Source organism: Andrena cerasifolii, chromosome 16 (genome assembly GCF_050908995.1).
Source record: "Andrena cerasifolii isolate SP2316 chromosome 16, iyAndCera1_principal, whole genome shotgun sequence".
In the NCBI taxonomy this organism is placed as follows: Eukaryota; Metazoa; Arthropoda; class Insecta; order Hymenoptera; family Andrenidae; genus Andrena; species Andrena cerasifolii.
Window position 1 is genome coordinate 7818917 of NC_135133.1, and position 18558 is coordinate 7837474.

The window sequence follows — 18558 nt, forward strand, 5'->3', positions numbered from 1 at the left end:
GCCCTTAGCCAGCACGATAGCCACTCTTTAGCCTGATGGACTCACGGTTCTTTCTCTCTCGTTCTATCGCACTCGCCCTCTCTTCCTCTTTCTCATTCTCTCACTCCGTCTCTCTCTCCCTCTCTCTCTCCCTCACTCTCGCTCTCCCTCTCTCTTTCTCTCTCTCTCTCTCTCGCTCGCTCGCTCTCCCATTTCTGCGACCGGCGGCTCGGACCCACTCGTTTTACTCTTCTTGCCGGTCCGCGCGTTTCGCCCGGTTCGTTCCCGTCTCTCGTGCCTTTCTCGCTCGCATTGCCGTGAATCCGTGTTTTCAAGGTTTTTCGATTTTCCATCACTACCGCGTGCAACGCCGTTCGGAAAGGTATTGGTTACCAAATCATCTGGGCGTCCCAGGCGAATACCTCCGACTCGAATGCCCTGTGCATAAGTACCTATGTAGCTTTGAACGAGCGAGTCAACTCGTTTTATTAAAACCTTAGAACAGACGCGTACAAAATACGTTTGATGCGTAAAGGGGTCGTATCGCTTGAATAGCTTCGGACGACGGATACAGACAGTTGCTTTCGTCGATCAACGAACGCGTATCGTTCAGTATTATTACCCATTCATTTACAATTTACACACATTCTATGAACAAACGCGGCGCACGCGTTTACCAAGAAAGCTACGAATAAATACTTTTATCCCCCGACAGACGCGGAGGATGTTTGCGAGGGGGGGGGGGGGAAACACTCGTCGCGATTTCGTTTCACGCGCAAACATGCTCGCAATAGTACAATTACTATGCTTCCGGGGAACTCGATTCGCTACAACACCTACGCGTGCTCGTTCCTCTTTCGGCACATGCACGCGCACCTTACACACGACAAATCTAGAAATCTATGAACGTGTATAGGAGTAGTCAGGTTCAAAGAGTCGGGCACATATTTACAAGACCTGTGCAGAATTAAGTTCTGTGAAAAAAGGAAAGTAGCTTTCGCGCTTACCTCGCCACGAGAGAAAGCATAAATAGCATCAGCAACGATCGGGGAAGTGGCAGTTGAGTCGCCATACTTGCTGCAGAGGGCGAACTCTCCCGGCCGAGCCGCAACTTATCCGTCGATACGGTCGAGCGCGATCGATAAAAAGGAGGGAAGCCTCGGGAGCGCAGTGCGATTAGTTTGAGAAGCTTTCTCGTCAACTTCAATGGCAACCGAAACGGTTCAACTTTCACCGATCCGCGACACTGTGAATAAATATGGAGACGGGCGAGGGAACGACGAAATCGCCAGACGGTTTCTTCATCTGTAGGAAAACGCGCAAGTCGCTTCTTTTAGCGGCGAGGCGGTAGCTCGACGGTCGGTAAAAATCGGCCGTCGCGACGGATTGCGAGTTCACGCTCGACGCGATGGCGCGTGTGTTGCGAAATACGATAACCGCTTGGAAACTAGGCGCGCTCGATAAGGTTTCGTCGCCCCAAAGGCCCAGAACGCACTCTTGTGCTTGCCGCTTCGCTTCTTCTCCTACTCCTCTCTTTCGCCTCTGCGTCAGAAAGCCTCTTCCCCTAGATTTTCGATCCTTAGAATGTTAATTAAATCCTCTCAGCGTGGACGGCCGTCGTAGAAGTTATAACTGAAATTAGGTCGCCGCTGGATTGACTAGCGATTGGCTCTAGTGGTGGGACGCTGTAAAAGATTCATCGTGCTAGCGTTAACGAGCTATTCAGACTGATTCGCAAATGCTGACACTTACGTAAGGGTTGTTTGACGATTTAGGACGGCGGCGGTAGGTAAGGCGAGGGGCGAGTGCGCGTGCCCTAATTGCACCGTAGTCGACGTACCTACAGGTGGATGACGCTCGTCTGACCCTCTGTCCCCTCCCTCGTTACTGCTACCACTTCCGTTCTCGTTCGCAGCCCCGACCTCGGTTCCAGCCCCAGCCACAGACACAGACCCGCCCCCATTACCGCTGCCACCGCTCCCGTACACGTTCAACTGCAGCGAGTCCACTGGAATGTTAAAAAAAAACGATCGGTAACTTATGGCTTGTACCCCTTTCCTCCCTCAACCTTCCACTCCTCTCACGACTCATCTGCACTTTCGTTTGTAGTCCTTCCCTTCTTTTATACTCTTCTATTCGACGATAGACAATACACTAGGGTGGCTCTTATTTTCGAGTTTTGAATTTTCTTCGCGGTACCCCTCGGAATAGTTCCAAATATTTAAAAAAAATCTGTGTAAAGTTTGAGCCCGATCGGATAACGGGGAAAGGTGACCCTGGGCCCTTGAACGTGGAAATAATTATTTAACAGCTCACGAAGTGGATTTTATATAATATCCTCAAAGTTATAGATTAAATAAAAAAATATTTCAAACAAAAGTTGTAGATCCAGGCAAGGAGCATATTTTATGTTCTATTACTTTTTCTCGCACGATAAACAATTTTCGAAAAACTAGAACGAAATTTTTTTCTCTCAAATTTTGAAAGTTTAAATGCCTCTCGAACTTGTATTTATTAAGGCGAACAAAGAAGAATGGAATTTTTATTTTCGAGGACTAGTTTTTCAATATTTAAGGGTGATTTTGAGAAAAATGCATTTGAATACCTCACTTCTGATGTCTATATCTCCGATATTTTCGCGACTTTCGAAAAACACTGAAAATACAGAAAACAAAATTTTTAGCTTTTTCGCATACCTATTTCGGTATATGCAACCCCCTTAAATGTTTGAAAAATAGTCTTCGAAAATAAAAACTCCATTTTTTTGTTCGCCTTCATAAATAAAAAGTGAGAAGCATTTAAACTTTCAAAATTTGAAGAAAAAAAGTTTTTTCTTTACTTTACCGGAATTTTTTTCGAAAACCGTTTGCCGCACGAGAAAAAGTAATAGAACATAAAATATGCTCCTTGCCTGGATCTACAACTTTTGTTTGAAATATTTTTTTATTTAATCGAAAACTTGGAGGATATTATATAAAATCGACTTTGCGAGCTGTTAAATAATTATTTAAATGTCCAAGGGCCCGGGGGCACCTTTTCCCGTTACCCAATTGGTACCAACCTTTGCACAGATTTCTTTTTTCATTATTTGGAACTATTCTGTATGGTGCGCCGAAGAAAATGTTGAAACAATTTTTACCAAGAGTAAATAAGAGTCACCCTACTATAGGTACACGTATAATCAGTGTTCCAACTTCGTTTCGGCGACAACTTGCCGCTCACAGTGCAAAGCAAACTCTTATCTATATCTGGCATCTAACACGCTCGAATCGTCAACCTTTATTTGCTTTCTTCTTCGCTCCGGACTTTGGTCCCGGCCCGCGTCTCTAATTTCGAATCGTCCAAGGACGGATCGACGTTCGAGATTCAATACGTCGATACGACTCGGCTGGTGTTGGCGCGTCTCGTACCTACCTAGCCGCGAAAGGTATGAAACACTGAAAGAGCGATGGGAAGCAAAGTTCTCGGTTTCACGTTTTCCCGCGTTTTCGCACAGCGGACAAGTGCGACGCGACTCACGAGTCAAAGTTGTCGAGCACGGTGTAATACCGACGAGAAAACTGAATAACAAACTTGCTCACCGAAGACTCACCGAGTAAGCTAGACTTAATCTCGGTCTTGTGCATGCCGCTGGGCCCCGCTAGGCTTCCACTTATTCCCGAATGATTCTTCGGTTTTCTCTTCCTTGTCTGTATCCCTTCCTTCTTCATGCTGAGTGGCCTGTTTACCTGTTTCCGGGAGAGCTCAAATTTAATTAGACTTACCGAGGCACGATAAAACCCATCCACTCGTTAACATTCTCTTATCGTGGCTTTCGATCGCCGCAAAGATCATCGATTTCGTTACTCATTCGCAATTGATCGGTCCGGGAATTTTCAACGGAATAAAGGCGATTGCAGGTCGCCGATGCCGACATTGGCGACGTGACGCGACGGTCCATCGGCTAATACATAATTTTAGATAGGTACCGTCAACTGGGGGAACATTGGCAGGTATCTAACACGTATTAGAGAAGGAAAAGGACAAAAATTTCCTGCATTTTCATACTCGTAGTGCATTCGCAAAAGATGCAAGGTTACTGTAGGATACTTAAAGCAAATGTAAAAATGTTAATTGTTATATTATATAGGATAATAACCTTGCCTCCTCTATCAAGTAAGTACTTAGCTATGTTCAAATGAATTGGTGGTTTCGTAAGAAGAGACCTGATCCGCTTGCTAGATGCTTTCGGAACGGTTATCGGATTCCACCTCGAATTCGGTCACGAATAAGATACGGCGCAGGACAAATTGCGTAAGAAAAGTAATCACGAAGAGACAATTGTAGCGATGTTTCGTTCCCGGAGTTTTCTTTGTCCCGTCCACGCGCGATGGTCGCGAGCAACTGAGACACCGCAACTCCACTGTTTGTCCTCCACGCGGCGCGGCCCCGCGAATTTTCTGTCGTCCGTTGCGCGTATACTCAGCGGCATGCAGAGAGAAGGACGCGAGGAAAGGAAGAAAAAATAAGAGTAAAAGGGCGAGACGTTGAAAGATTCCCGGAACATAGGCATCGCCTCGTGAAACCACCGCAAGACTCGACTCCAGTTCCGCTGTGACTCTCACCGTTTGTCCGAATCTCGCAACGGGGAATTTCAAAGGTCGGACTTACGTTATGCAGCTTAAAGTAGAGTCCGCAGGCATTGCAGACCGGCTCCCCGTTGTTGTTTCGTCGCCAGAGGGTGGTGTTGCTCGTTCTGCAATTGGCGCATTGCACCCCCGTTCTCCTGACACTCGTCTGAAAAATTGAACGGTACGTGCAGGCTTCGCGACCACCTCCCAAGTAGGCAAATTGATGGCAAGCTAGAGAGCGCAAGCTCTCGGCAGTAATTTACCGGCGCGACGGGTTGCTTCGGCTTGCCGCATCTCATGGGCGGCCTGTTTGCTCCGTTCATTTTGTTGTAAAGGCAGCCGTGGCAATAGTAATGGCCGGTTTCATCCCTCCTCCAGATGGTGGTTAGCGCTGTGCAACCAGAGCACTCTTTCGGTTCCGCGGTGACGATGGTCCCGTCGAAGCTCTCCTCGGGCCCGGAAAGGGGCAGGCCGGCCCACGGCGAGCCTGGTCCGGCGCTACCGGTGGACACGGTGTACGCGCCGCCGGAATACAGCTGCATGTTGGCCGGATCGCTGACAGAGATCGCTGTCACGCCCTGGTAGCCCTGAACGCAATCGAACGTAGGCGGTGACGGAGTACCGGCCGTTGACCAATATTCCCCGGTGGCGGATGGCTTGCCGTACGAGTAGGAGCCGGTACCGCCGCCGTACAGAGTCACCTGACCACTCGGGGAGCCTGGCTGCTCATAGTGGAGCGGCACGCTACGCGGTCCTCCCAGGGACGAAGCCAGAGTCGGGTCTCCTTTGATGTAAGCGCTTCCAGGGGATTCCATCTGTCGATCGTACGCTTCTGATCACCATTCGCATCACCGAGTCGTGGCGTTACCGAAACTGGAGAGTTACTTACCCCGCCGACGCGAGTACCCAGCTGAGCGGGCGACGGATACGTCAGGATCAGTTGGTCCCCGGACTTGGCGTAGGTGTAGGTCGGACCCTGCTGAAAGGTTTCGCCGCCGGATATGTACTGCGCGTATTGCACAGCCTGCGACGGTGGAATGGCCACCGTCTCCAGAGTCGTGTAGGTGCTCGACACTTTGATGTTTTCACTGGCTACGCCTGCCGCGGCAACGAAACGTTCCGCGGCTGCGGCCGCGGCTGCCTCCGTGTCGTATTTGATGCTCGCACCACCTGCATCCGCGTAACCACCGACCAGGTGGTGTTGGTGCTGCTGTTGGGCTGATTGATGCTGATTACCCGCTACGCGGATACCGTCACTGATCGGTGGGGAATAGGGTGGCGCGGGTGAACCGACCTGAGCACTCGCGGTGGCGCTAGCGCTCGTTGCCGCTGACGCGGACGCGGACGCAGCGACGGCAACCGCCGCTGACGTCGCCGTTGACGTCGACGACGACGACGAGGACGGCGCATTTGTTTGAGAGACCATTGGAGCAGTCTCGTACTCCTCGCTGGTCGCGATCAGAACGGGCGACCCTTGATGATACGACCTGCTGTTGCTGGCGCCGTTTCCGCCGCTCGGTTGGCCGCTCTCCCGCGGACTGTATCTCTGCTGGCCACTCGGAGGCTGTCCTCGTCTGTCTTGCACCTGAACCGCGATTCCGAGGTTGTCTCTTCGCAACTGCTGCTGCCCCTCCGACGACGAATAGCCGTACATGCGCTCCACGTCCGTCCTATCCGAGCCGGTGGTCTCGTATCTTTGCCGAAAATTCAACGGTTTTATGCCCTGTTAACGCGGCGAATCCGCCGTGCACTTACCTCGTTGGCTCTTTGATGGTGAGAGTGGTCGAGTTGACGTTCTCCGGTACCTCGACCTGCACTTCCTGGCCGTTGCTGGTCAGATAAACAACACGCTGCTCGCCGGAACGATGCTGCTGTTGCTGCTGAACCTCCGCGTCCGACTGCGAGATTTGCACGAAATGCTGCGACGATTGCTGGCCTCCCTGCTCCTGTTGCTCTTCCCCTTGATAGATACGCGGTCGCGGTTGCGGTTGCTGGTCGACCGACTGATGGTGGAACTGGTGGTGTTGGTGGTGCTGATGATGGTGATGCTGGTGCTGGTGCTGATGCTGCTGGGGCGGCTGAAGGTGGACGGTACTAGGCATGGCATTGGTGTCTGGCGAGTCTGGCTCGGGTTTGAGGACCGTCTCCGTAATGTGACCAGCCGTGGTGATGGTGCGCACGTGCCTTCTGGCCGTGATCACTGTCCGAGAACTTTCCACCGGTTGCTCCTCGCTCACGGCGATCCGAATCGGCGAGCCTTGCTCCTGCTGGCCTTCCTCCCACTCCTGTTTCACCTCGTGCTTCACCAGCGAGTCCTTCATCGTGCCCTGAAAAAATAGGTCGACCACTCGAAACGGTTGTCCGTACAGCGCAGTGCCCTCGGAGAACTGCATTCGATCCACCGGGCGAGCAAGCGGGCGGGCTGGCGGACGAACTGTCCCGGTCACAATTCCAACGGCGAAAGAAGAGAAGCGGAGGAACGGCACGGTCGTCGACGAAAACGGTCACGCGTTCGCGAGCAGAACGCCTGGCACGCGACTCGACGGTTTCCCGAACGGCGCGGCGTGGCGCGGCGCGACGGCGAAACGGGAACGGAAAACGGAAGGGAAGAAGGAGGGTGGGGGAGAGAGAGAGGTTGCTCTGGCAGGAAGAAGCGCGGGGAAGGGAGCGACGGCGCACCTCGTCCGTCTCGAGAAAAAATGAGCGAAGCACTGTTTACCCTGGCTCGCGTCACACTTCCCTTCGACAATGTCAAGTTTCGACTTCCGGACCGAGCACGCGACGACTCTTTCTTTGCCGGAGCACAGTCTCCGGGCGATACATCCGGCGCGGCGCGGGTTGCGCGTCTCTCGTCAGCTCGAATCGTCTTTCTCGACGTGCGCAAGGTCCTTCGCGGAATTCCTCCTCTTCCTCCTGCTTAGTCCGGCGCACCTAACGTCCAGCATCAAACGGGACGGCGCGAGACACGTTCCAGAGCACGGGCGCAGACAGGAGCACGAGCACGGGCACGGCTGTAAATCGCAAGTCCAAGCTGTTGCCGAACGACGCTTCGCCGCCGAGATCTGGCTACGAACTGACGAAACCGGGAGAGCTGGCGGTGCATCGACCGACCGTACCTATGCGCGAAATCACGGCAAAGTAGAAGGTGGAAGGCGGATGATAAGCACGACCAAACAAACGGCGCGCGTTCACCCGATTCGCGTCTCTCTAATACCTAATGGGAATGTAAATAATGCGAATACTTATTTAGGTAGATCGACAGGTCCCGTACCGACTTGAACGACCGCTCCACGCGATCCACGAAAATGGCGGCCTTTTCTTTCGACTTGACCCCTCCTCGGCGAAACGCGCCCCAGATACACCAGCCGGTACCCCTGCTGATCGGAAAGCGACCGACCGTTCGAGCGATCTTATTATTCTCCAGCAAAAGCCACCGGGTCGGGTGTCTTCCTGTCCCCGTTTTCACGGGAAACTGGCGGAAGAGAGGAAGAAGCCTCGACGAGCCGAGAATCCCTGGCGATCGAGTGGAAAAGAGGCGACAGAGGGGTCCGTCTGTTTGTTCGTCGATAACGAGCGGCCGCTCGCTAGCGACGGCCGAGATAACGCCGTCGCATCGCGACGAGCGAGGGGTGCGCGAGGGGATAACGAGGGGGATAACGCGGGGATAACGCGGGGAACGCGAGAGGGGTACAGTACACGTTCTCTGCGCCCTTCTCCGCGACAGCCATCGCCATTGGCAACGCCGTTTCGCGATGGCCACCGGTTCGCTGCAGCACTTACAGCAGCGGTAGGTTGCCACGGTGAATGATTCACACAGGGGTCGCGCGGTTATCGCGGGTCCTAAAAATTTCCCCGTGTCTCTCGCCTTCGGAACCGAGGGGTTGGTTCGCTCCGACCCAACGGTGGCTCGGGCGTTGCGCCGCCAACGCTGCCGCGGCCGTCTCGTTATCGCTCAATGTCCACCCCGACACCCACGCACAAGTACGTACGTGTACGGACCCAGACTCGGACTTGGACTTGCTTCTTTGTCTCTTTGCGCGTCTTCTGCTTCTGCTCCTTCCCGCCCTGGCGTTTCGTGGGCACCTAAATAATGACCGTGACGGTCCTTACGTCACCGCGGGTCGCTCTGATTCACCTTTGCAAACGAAACGTCACCGAGATCGCGAGGCGGACGCCGACGGTGAAATTTTACAAAAGCCGACCGATATAGACCACGCGGCCTCCTCCCATCGTGTGACGCGCGCTCGGGGCGCAACCGCGAACCTTGATCACCGCGTTGGAATCTCCGAAGGCGTACGTGACGGGCGGAGAACCTCCACGATTCGCCATCTCCTTGGATTAACCGACGACTCCGATGCAACGCGACTCCAGAACGCGCGCTCCTCTTAGGTAGATCCTATAACAGTCGTACGTAGCTATATCATTGCTCTTCGAAGCTCTTCTATCTCTGAATTTCGCGGATAAAGGCGAGTAACTCGCTAAATAAAACCAAGAGATCTGTCGATACACCTATCTAGGATGGAATCGAAAAATGAATTGTTTATCGGGCAGCGAAGGAAATACAGATTGGTTCGCGTTGCGCCGTTGATAACGAACGATAAGGAATCGATAGAGTCACGTTATCCGCTCGCTTTCGATCGAGAAAAAGCCTGGATCGAGAAGCTTGTCGCTGTCAAGGCGAGCGAACAGGGGCGGGAGGGGAGGAGACTGACAATGAAAATACCTACTTAAGTAACGCCTGTTAACCCTGCCGAATACCTAACCCAGGCCTGTGCCGCGAAATTTATTTAGCCGACGATTGGAATTCGCGCGTTTCTTCGTTTAGCCGAGCGAATCGAGTACAGTGGGTGAGAATGGATAACGGGGGACGTATCGGTCGAATCGTGGCGATGTAGCTAATCGAGCGATCGTGTGATCGAGCGACGTCGCGGCTACTGGGGCTGATGGCGAGGCCGGCCGAGCTGGCTTGCGAGAGGCACGCCGTTGTCAAAATAAACGGCACTATCGCGATTTATCTCGTTTCCCATGATAATAAGAGATAAAATTGCATCCTTACATTAGCTAGTATATCAGCTAAAATGATAATTTCAGTCGTCGGGTCCGCCAGGAACGCGTAGGGCCGCTTCTACTTGTTCCGCGGCCGAGTCTCGTTCGCCGAACAAGAATCGGTTACCCTTGCTGTTTTTTCGTCTCCGCAATGCTGCGGCAATCCCAGCGGTAAGTTCGCGGAATCTTCATCCCGACGAAGTCCCACAAGCACGCTGGACAACGTAACGTACAAAGCCTGAAGTTTCAACCGCAAGTTCGCCGTTCGTGAACCGTAGTTCGTCGTCGGGCGTTCACCGATCGCCCTTCGCCGCCAATTATACTGGACCTGAAGCAACTATCGGTCAAGCGAATTCGCGGGACCGTTCGTCGAACCAGTGACTCTTCTGACGAGCAAAAATGGGAACCCAAGATGGTAACTGCCTGAAGGAGAATGAAAGAAGAATACAGGAAAGTGAGTATGAGCGACGGCTGGATTAGCTTTGCCAGATAATAATCTCCGATCCTTCTTTCAAAACGGCCCTCCTTCGTTCGATCGAAGATTTTTTTCGGGAATCGCCTCGGCTCAAGAGGATTGCGTCACGGCTGGAATTGCGAACACGACGAGGCCATTTTCTTTATCAGTCGAGTAGGAAATCCTTATCGGCGTAAATGAAAATCCCTCGTGCCAGCGTGTGCGTGCTCGTGCGCGCGCACGCTGCTATCGAAGTCGGGTCGCGGTGAAAACGAATTTTTTGTTATTTTTATTCCCTTTTGGTGGCGGTTGCGGGCGGGGCTAGAGCTGGGGTTCTGGTTCGCGTATCAGCCGGAGGAAAGCCGCGGGTTCGATCCGGAGTCCACAGCGGGGGATGCGAGCAGTAATTTTCCGCCTCCCAGCCGTACGAACCTCGTCGTTGGAAATTCTACAACGACAATTACGAATCTACTGCTTAACGACTGCTTTCGGCGACGAACTCGAGTTGGTCTGCCGGCTCTCCCGGTACGCGACGACTAAAGCTCTTTACGATCCGATCCGCGCACTCCCTTGATAACGCGATTCGCGGCCGAAGCTCTTTCTCACTCCTGCGCGTCCAGGCTCGCACTCTGCAACGTAATTACCGTAATTTACAACGACCGAAACGTCTGCCGGTTTTAACGTTGACGCCTTTTGCGCCGCGTGCTCGCGCGAACAAACAAAATCCTCCTCCGATTGTCTTGGCCCGTAAAACACGCCGGGAACGGAAAAGGGAAACGAGAAACCGAGGAGGATTTTGCGGCCGGTTGTTTGGATTTCACGCGCCAGCCGAGGTGGTAGCTAGCCGGTGGAGATTGGTGCGCGTTCGACCAATTATACGAACCACGAGCCGAATAATTGAGCCACGCGTGGCAAACAGTATTATCGTGGTTGCCCGATATTATTTCATTATCTTACGGCGACTATGTGCTTAACGATTAATGAAATATCTGTGCTCAGGGGTATCTCGCCTCGATATCGGATAGTTTCACGGCAGACGTCGCCGGGACCGTCGATTTGCTTGCTACGTGTACGCGCGACTTTGCGGTGCGGTATATCCTCTGCTCTGCGAAAAGTAGTAATCGTGCCAGAGCGGGCCCGGCGCGAGAGAGCTCGCAGTTGAGCAAATTGAAATTTGGTGCCGCGTTCTCCTTGCAGCGTCGCGCGCAAGCCAGGATCCCGATCATCTTGGGACAAGTCTGCGTCGATTTCGGGTCGACTCGAACGGTAGAAGGGCGCCCGCGGACCATTCACAAAACCACAGGTGTTGTCAACCGATTCGAGCGTAAAACACAAGTGTTCCGTTCTGAATTCCGTGCACACGCTACCGCTACCGGACGAGCGAGTTACGTCTTTTCAAATATTACTCCATCCATCTCGCCCTCCTCTTGCTTCGCCTCGTCTTCTCTCCTTTCCTTTCGTCTTCTCTCTTCTGCTCGTTTGCTCGCAAAGTCACGGTTCCTCCACTTACCCCCATGCTCCCCCTTGCGTTCACGCTTATGTTCATTCTGATTTCGTAATCGTCTGCCCGCTGCGATCCGTGATCGCCCAGGTGGATACGCGAAACGATGGAAAAGCGTGGCTGGGCCGCGATCTCGATCGAGAAAAGGAGTTTGATAGAGAAATTATTATGTAAAGTCGAGACTTACCGTGGCTAGGGAGTCGAGAGGAATGTTGGGCGGGAGCGAGGTTCCCTGGTAGATATCGGTGACCGACGGTGATCCGTGTCGCGTCGACAGTCGACGGCCGACTCGCGAGGCTGACGCGGTTACGTTACGACGCGAGAGAGTGAAGGTGGCAAGAGCGCGCTACGCGGCTTGACACAGGTGCGCTGCCAAGGTGCGTCGCGTCCGCGCCGCGCCGCGCGCGTCCCGTCCCGTCGTTTCGACGATTCGGGACGGCTGCCGCCTGGTAGCGTCGTACCGAAGCTTCGATTCCAGCCAAGAGATCGCGTTAAATATTGACCGACTATGATCGGGACGCACAGCAGCAAGCAAGCTTTTGCCTTCCTCTTTGCCCGTCGCCATTTTGGTCCCGCCGACCAACCTCTCCGACTCCGTTTATCTTATTCGCTGTCCTTCTTACCATTTCCATCCCTTTCGGCTGCTCCGTTCGCGCCTCTGCTGCCGCTGCAAATTCTTTCGAGGGAAAGCGAGGGCTCGACGGGCAAGCCTACCTACGAGGAGAAAGAGAAAGGTTGGATTTATTGCTGTCTCGAGGGACGGTATTTTTGTGGTCGGTCGAAAGGGATTGGTTTACTTTTCGCCGAGGTGAACGAGATATAGTAGGCACCTATAGTGCGCCGCGTTATCGTGGAAAACAGTGGGAGAGGAGGCAAACTCCGCTCGAGAGTAGAGGGTGTCGTCATACTTACAGAGCACACACGGTATTCCTCCGATAAGACGGTCAGGTGAGACACGCGGTCGTAAGTCGTTAACGCATGGAATACGGAATGCCGCGTTCGCCGCAACCCTACCTGTGTCTACCTTCCTCCTTTCCATCTGTTCAGGATGCGATGCGACGCGATTCGAGTCGTCCGAAATCTAAACGCAGCATGGTCACGAGCTTGCTCCCAACCTTTAACAGAGATTAGCCGAGATATCGCGTTATCGCCGAAAATACACAGGGTTCAAGCTTTCCTGCTTCGTCGGTCAACACCGTCTTGACTTACCTCGCCCGGCTATTCGGGCTTCGATTTCCTCGCGTTCTCCCCGCGTAAAAAACTCCCTCGCACCGACTGCCATTCTCACAATTCACATTAAAATTTAAACGTCCCTTTTTATTTAAATTCAACCGCATCGATACAGCATACTCTAAGAAATCCATCAACCTCTTGATTTTACGCGCAGCCCTGCCTCCGATACCTACGCGCACCTATGTATATTCTATCTAGCGTATTTTACCCGTTGCTGGAGATGACGGTAACGGGGTTAACCTTCGCGTCGGACGTGGCTCGTCCGCGTCATCTTTCTTTTTCTCTTTACAGACACCTGGTGATTAGATCCGACCACATCGTAGTTTAGTAGTCCATTTTAGCTTTGAGTCGCGCCGTACATCGCAGCAGCCAGATCGGCAAATTTAATAAAACTTATACGTCTCCAAGTATTTTAAACTTAGCCTACTAAGAGATAAGATTAGGTAGGTATCCTTCGCGCTGCATAGTTAGCTTACTGTCTATTTACAAGAGACGACGATCGCGCACCGGCATCGCTTCGATTCTGTTGCCTGTCGATCACCGCGATGCCTCCGATGGTGCGCGGTGATATCAACCACGAGTTTCAACGTCTCTAATTGTAAGTAGATACCTACTTTTACAATGATACTTTGCACACGGGTCCTCTCACACAATTATTTACAACCAGCCGCTTCTCCGACTTGCTCACAATTTATTCATTACGACTTATGAGAAGATGGGTGGATCGAGTAGTAAGAAACTTCGTTTCTTTAATCTTCACCAACGCTTACCCCACTAATTCGTTCCGTTTCTTCTTTCGCTTATTCAGTAACAGATGAAATATTTCAAAAGAGCCTCTACTTTCGAATCCATCGCCACCCTACCCTTTCGGTTCGCTCTCGTTGAAACGCGCGTCAGGTGAAGGTCGAAGGGTAGCGGAGTGTCGAGCAACGCGACAAAACGGGGAAGATGGCGACTACAGGCGACGAATACCAATAAGAGAAACAGACTATGCGCAGGTGTTAATATTATTTACAAAATAGGCTGAAAAATAATCGAGATTGCAGAATACATAGCGTGGGTATATGTAGGTACCTATGTATTCTGGCGATAGAAGAAAAATTGGGATATTAAATGGCCGCAGCATTTAAAAAAGCAGATAATCCTTCTAGGTTACTCCTGCTGCGCGTCATCATCCTTCAATGGGATCAGTTGAATCAACTGGATCAATGTGTATCAACTGTGAACGAGAGATGATTTTTCTATTCTTTCAATGTCCCTGGACTCCCTGGCCCGAAGTTGGAAAGTTGTTTACATTAACCGCCGCGCTGGGCGAATTCCCCGTTACCCTGCTAATTCGGATTGTATGGAGCGCGTAGCTTACAGTATCTCTCGTTCAGCTTATTCCCCAATTGACCCTGCTGATGGACGCGGCTCGCTTTACTACTTCACTGTACCTCAACCACCCATCGACCGGTCGCTGCTTCTTACAATTAGTCATCATTCCGTGCTATCTTTGGTTCATGAGTTTATTCAACGGATCGATCCGAATCACGGCATGGAGTAAGTCGGGACGCGAGAGTAACGACGCGACAAAAATTTCTTCCGGTTCATCGGTAGATCGGTGTTCCTCCTCTCCGCCCATACTTCCATCTACGATCTAGGCAAGGAAATCGTCCAACTGTACGCATGTACGTATGTATGTATGCATGTATATACGTATGTATGTATGTAGGTAGGTAGGTATGCAGGTATGGACGGTGCGAAGCGTGAACAAGAAAGCGAGTGTCGCGTTCTTTTTTCCCGCGCACTGTACACGAACATCATGTTCGCCAGTGGTTGCAAATGTTGTTATTCGCGCGTCCCGCGGCTCTCGATGATTCCAATCGCCTTAGGATGATATTGAGACGACCGTAGGTCTGTCTAGGTGGCCGTTATCCAAAATAATCTTAGTGGCCGCCGTGTTGGGCGAGGAGTTGCCAAGGGTAACGATATGAGGGGAAGCAAGCTGATGGTGATCGGGCGAATGGCTCGCGGAGATCATTACGGGAGACCGGTTGGCGCACGGCGGTGACGGGCACTCGATTTTCGGCGAATGCGTCTCGAGCATTTGTTGGTGATGCTGGTGTTGATGTTGGTGTTGGTGGTGGTGGTGTTGCTGTTGCTGCTGCTGTTGCTGTTGCTGCTGAGAAGCGATCATATCGTAATACATCCCAGACGTGGCCGACTGATAGGAGACTATCCGACTGGACGACTGGGGGTTGCCATAAAACGTGCCGCCGTAAGTTCCGTGAGGTACACCGGCGTGGCTCATCATCTTGAACTCGCCGCACGCAACTGTTAACGTTCGAGTTATCGTTAAAGTCATCGGCTCTTTGGATCCTTAATATCTAACTATCCTAATACACATGAATTCGCGGGACGCACGTACCTGCCTCCACCTTCAAGCTGTCGTTATTGTTGTTATTCGTGTTGTTGTTATTGTTGTTGTTGTTGTTGTTGTTGTTGTTGGCGGCGTTGTTGTTCGCGCAGGGAGCAACATTTCCAGCGATCGGCGTGTCGGTAGACTTCATGCCGCCCTTCGGTTTCCTCTTTCGCGTCTGAATGCTGTCCTTCTTCATAGTGTGGGGTCTGTTCACGCTGTGCAACTTGTAGTAAAGGCCGCAGGCGTTGCACACCGGCTCGCCCATGGCGTTACGACGCCACAGCGACGTCATCGTCGTTTGACAATTGCTGCAAGAGGTGCCTACTCGCCTCGAAGCGGACTGTGGAAACACGAAATCGTTTCACAATAGGTACATCTTCTTTACGCTTCTACTTTCGACTACGAGACATAGACAGAAGAATTAAAGTAAGAGCGAACGAGCGAGCGATTGAGGAGGAAGCTGGGTGGTCGGGTGGTTTGGGGCGGGTGGACGGGAGGAAGGGTGGCGATGAGCAGGTAGGTAGAAGAAGAGCTTACGTCTATTTTAACCTAAGTAGGCTTAAGCTCGAAACGCTAGCTCGCGCGAGTAACATTCGTAAGGCGTGTCCACGAATTTTGTCGTGCGAGACAACGTAACGAGGTAGCCCTCCGTCCGCGGAAAATCAGGCGAATCTGGGGAACGTGGCCGAGGTATGAGCGCACCGATAGAGAGAGCCGCGCTCCCGGTACCGCGATGCATAGCTACGCTATCGTCCAACAGCCGAACGCGAACATGCCTCGGCCGAACGTTTCTCCAGGCTACGCAAGATTTCGGAAAGGAGAGCCCGATATCGCATCATGGGTATAGTGGCACCTCGAAGCTATCAAAGATTTTCTACCACAAGTTGCCGCTACGGCTAGTTAACGGCACTAAAAGGAACGTCGTTCGCTTTCTTCGGATTTTCAAGGAGAATCGCGTTCCGGGAAGAACGGGGGCTAGAAAGGGGGATTGGGAAATGGGAGATCAGCTAGAAGAGGGTAGATAGAAGACAGAGATTGCACGATTAAGGACGAGAGTGCGTGTAGACTAGAAAGAGAGAGAGAGAGAGGGAAATGGATAGAGTCGGAGAGAGTTGGGGAGAGTTAAAGAGAGTCAGAGAGAACCAGAGAGAGCGTTGGGGGGATAACACCTACCAAACGGCGGCTCGATTTCTCCTCGAAGGCGCGACGGGCGCCACTATACCCACAGAAGCCTTTGTAGAAATCGCCCTGGTCCGCCACTGAAACAGAGACAGGATGCCAAACGTTAGGGGGTGGTTCTCTTTCAGCGCGCATACGACGCACGCGCGGATTTCGTCGACGCTTGGCTGCAGAATGTGCAGGCAGCACGCGTGTCGCGAGTCGCATTTGTAAACGGGCCAGAACTATTGCGCCCGCCGCACCGATTCCGATTTCGGTAGCGTTGTCGGCCACCAACGACAGGGTAGGTGTCATACGAATAGCTTAAAAATGGCACGGTCCACGGGCGAATTTCCACACAGGCTCCTGTCCTATATGCCCGCATCCTCGCTCTCTTCGGGCCGCTTTCTCCCCTTCGCGCGGCTTCGCACATTTCGCGGCTCCATCTCGATTCAGGAGGGAGAAACGTTCCGAAGAGGAGAGAGAGAGAGATGTATGGGCCTGGAATACGTTGGCCCGCGCGCGCGAGCGGGACCGATCGCTAAATCGGCATCGCGCACGCACGCACGCTTCCTTTCTTACCAGTCGCCGCGGCTGCTTGACCAAAGGCCGATTCATTCCATTCATCTTGTGGTAGAGACCGCATGCGTTGCAGAGGTAGTGGCCGGTACCGTCTCGTCGCCACAACGGGGTGGAAATTGCGCCGCAGTTCACGCACTCGCGGCCCTCCGTAAAGTATTCCGCCTCGATGTTGTGCACTGTGCGTTTCGTACATTTTCAAATAGGTCTTTGCTCGCGCGGGGGACAAGTCAACGGCGAGCGGCTGTTTTCGAGTCTCGATTTCGGGGCTCTAAGCATACGTACGGCTCGAAGGCCGTCGCGCGGAGCAAAGGTTGACGCGACGGACAGGTAGGGTGCAAGTGGCACGAATACGGAACAATGCCCTCCGATTCTTTGTCTGTCGCTGTTTCTCGGTACCCTCTGCGCATCTCCCGACAGCGTAATCGTTATCGTGACGCAGGCCAAAGCTAAGAAAACTCGCGGTGCCTCGTACAAACCGATTCTACCTACTTCGGAAGCATTCGATTCGAAAGCATCGACGCGCAGGTTATAGCAAGCGTGGCCGACGCGACTCGACAGCTGACTAGGGGCCAGAGGGGTTCAGGGGGGGTAAGGCAATTAAATAGCATTTTTCGTATTTTTCCATAGCCTCCGGGCAAATGATTTCCAACTGTGCCGGTTGCAACGGTTCGTACGGAGAGGTAAGAATGTCCAACAGCCCCGAGTCTAAAGGCGTACAAGGTCTGCGAGGAACGCGCTCCTATGAAGAGAAAGAAGGATACAGGAAACGCAACAACGCGCGACAGAGGATGTAGATGGACACGACGTTATCAGAATTTCCGGCGTTTCTCGATAATAATAACTAAGTAGCAACTAGCAACCGCTACTATGTATGTAGTGGCGTGGCGAGGTTACCATTTTTCTGCCACGTAGAGACTCGTAAATGTAGGGTAGACCGGGTCGAATCGGATCACAGGTTGAATCGGATCAAGATAATAATTTAGCCCATATTTCTTACGTCGCGATAGAAACGAGCATTCCGATCGTACGTGGTACCTCGTCCCTCTCCCCCGCACCTACCGCAATTGCCCGTTAATTGTTTTAAGTCGTTGTTTAGAGCTGCATACGTTTCCAGTGACACGGACGCGTGCGAACGTTAAAATTTTCGTCCGAATCTAACCTACGTAATCTGCAATTTCGTATTTAAAATAAAAGGTAAGCTTGAAAATTCCGATGTGTTTATTGTTATTAGTTTGCACGGTGTCCACGTTTAGTATTTAATGTATTTTAGACTTTTATATCGTAATATGTTTATGGAATCTACACCCTTTGAAATACTTATATGTGGGGCTAATCGGATCGCGTTATTTGGGGTGAATCGGTTCACTGTTTATTTTCATTTGAGTATTTTTGTGATTATAAATATGATAAGTGATTATATACAGATGGTTAGTACGTACATAGAAAAGAGCAATCAGGGATCATGGTGTCCGAAAAGGGGTGATTTTGGGGGTGAAATCATCCCTTGAGAAAAAATGCAGAATTTTCTTTTCCGTGTAATATCTCGAGAACAGTTAGAGATGTCGAGGAGAAGTTTATACGGAAGGTACAC

At 52.0% G+C, this 18558-nt stretch overlaps 2 protein-coding genes across 13 annotated transcripts in view; both read right to left on the reverse strand.

Moving 5' to 3' along the window:
- Positions 1-436: 436 nt before the first annotated feature.
- LOC143377675 (uncharacterized) lies at positions 437-12193 on the reverse strand. 10 transcript variants are annotated; one of them, XM_076829241.1, is made up of 8 exons: positions 11778-12193; positions 6345-6916; positions 5479-6259; positions 4853-5404; positions 4630-4755; positions 3572-3707; positions 1732-1987; positions 437-1664 (listed from the first exon to the last, which is right to left on the reverse strand). In XM_076829241.1, the coding sequence occupies exons 2-8, from the start codon at positions 6908-6910 to the stop codon at positions 1571-1573; spliced, it is 2511 nt and encodes an 836-aa protein (XP_076685356.1). In that variant the 5' UTR covers positions 6911-6916; positions 11778-12193; the 3' UTR covers positions 437-1570. The 10 variants fall into 10 exon arrangements, with proteins under 10 accessions (XP_076685356.1, XP_076685357.1, XP_076685351.1 ...); XM_076829242.1 differs by having other exon boundaries at positions 437-1611; positions 5479-6283; XM_076829236.1 differs by having other exon boundaries at positions 5479-6283; positions 11778-12191.
- Positions 12194-12886: 693 nt separating this feature from the next.
- The window catches only part of LOC143377674 (uncharacterized), a 29669-nt gene continuing 23997 nt past the window's right edge, over positions 12887-18558 (reverse strand). For 2 of the 3 annotated variants that reach the window (XM_076829233.1, XM_076829234.1), the window contains exons 6-8: positions 16968-17143; positions 15234-15567; positions 12887-15139 (exon numbers count right to left, since the gene is read on the reverse strand). In XM_076829233.1, the coding sequence (XP_076685348.1) occupies positions 14694-15139; positions 15234-15567; positions 16968-17143 (956 nt within the window). In that variant the 3' untranslated portion in view covers positions 12887-14693. Of the gene's footprint in view, positions 15140-15233; positions 15568-16400; positions 16487-16967; positions 17144-18558 lie in introns of all 3 variants that reach the window. The other variant, XM_076829235.1, reaches the window with a different exon arrangement.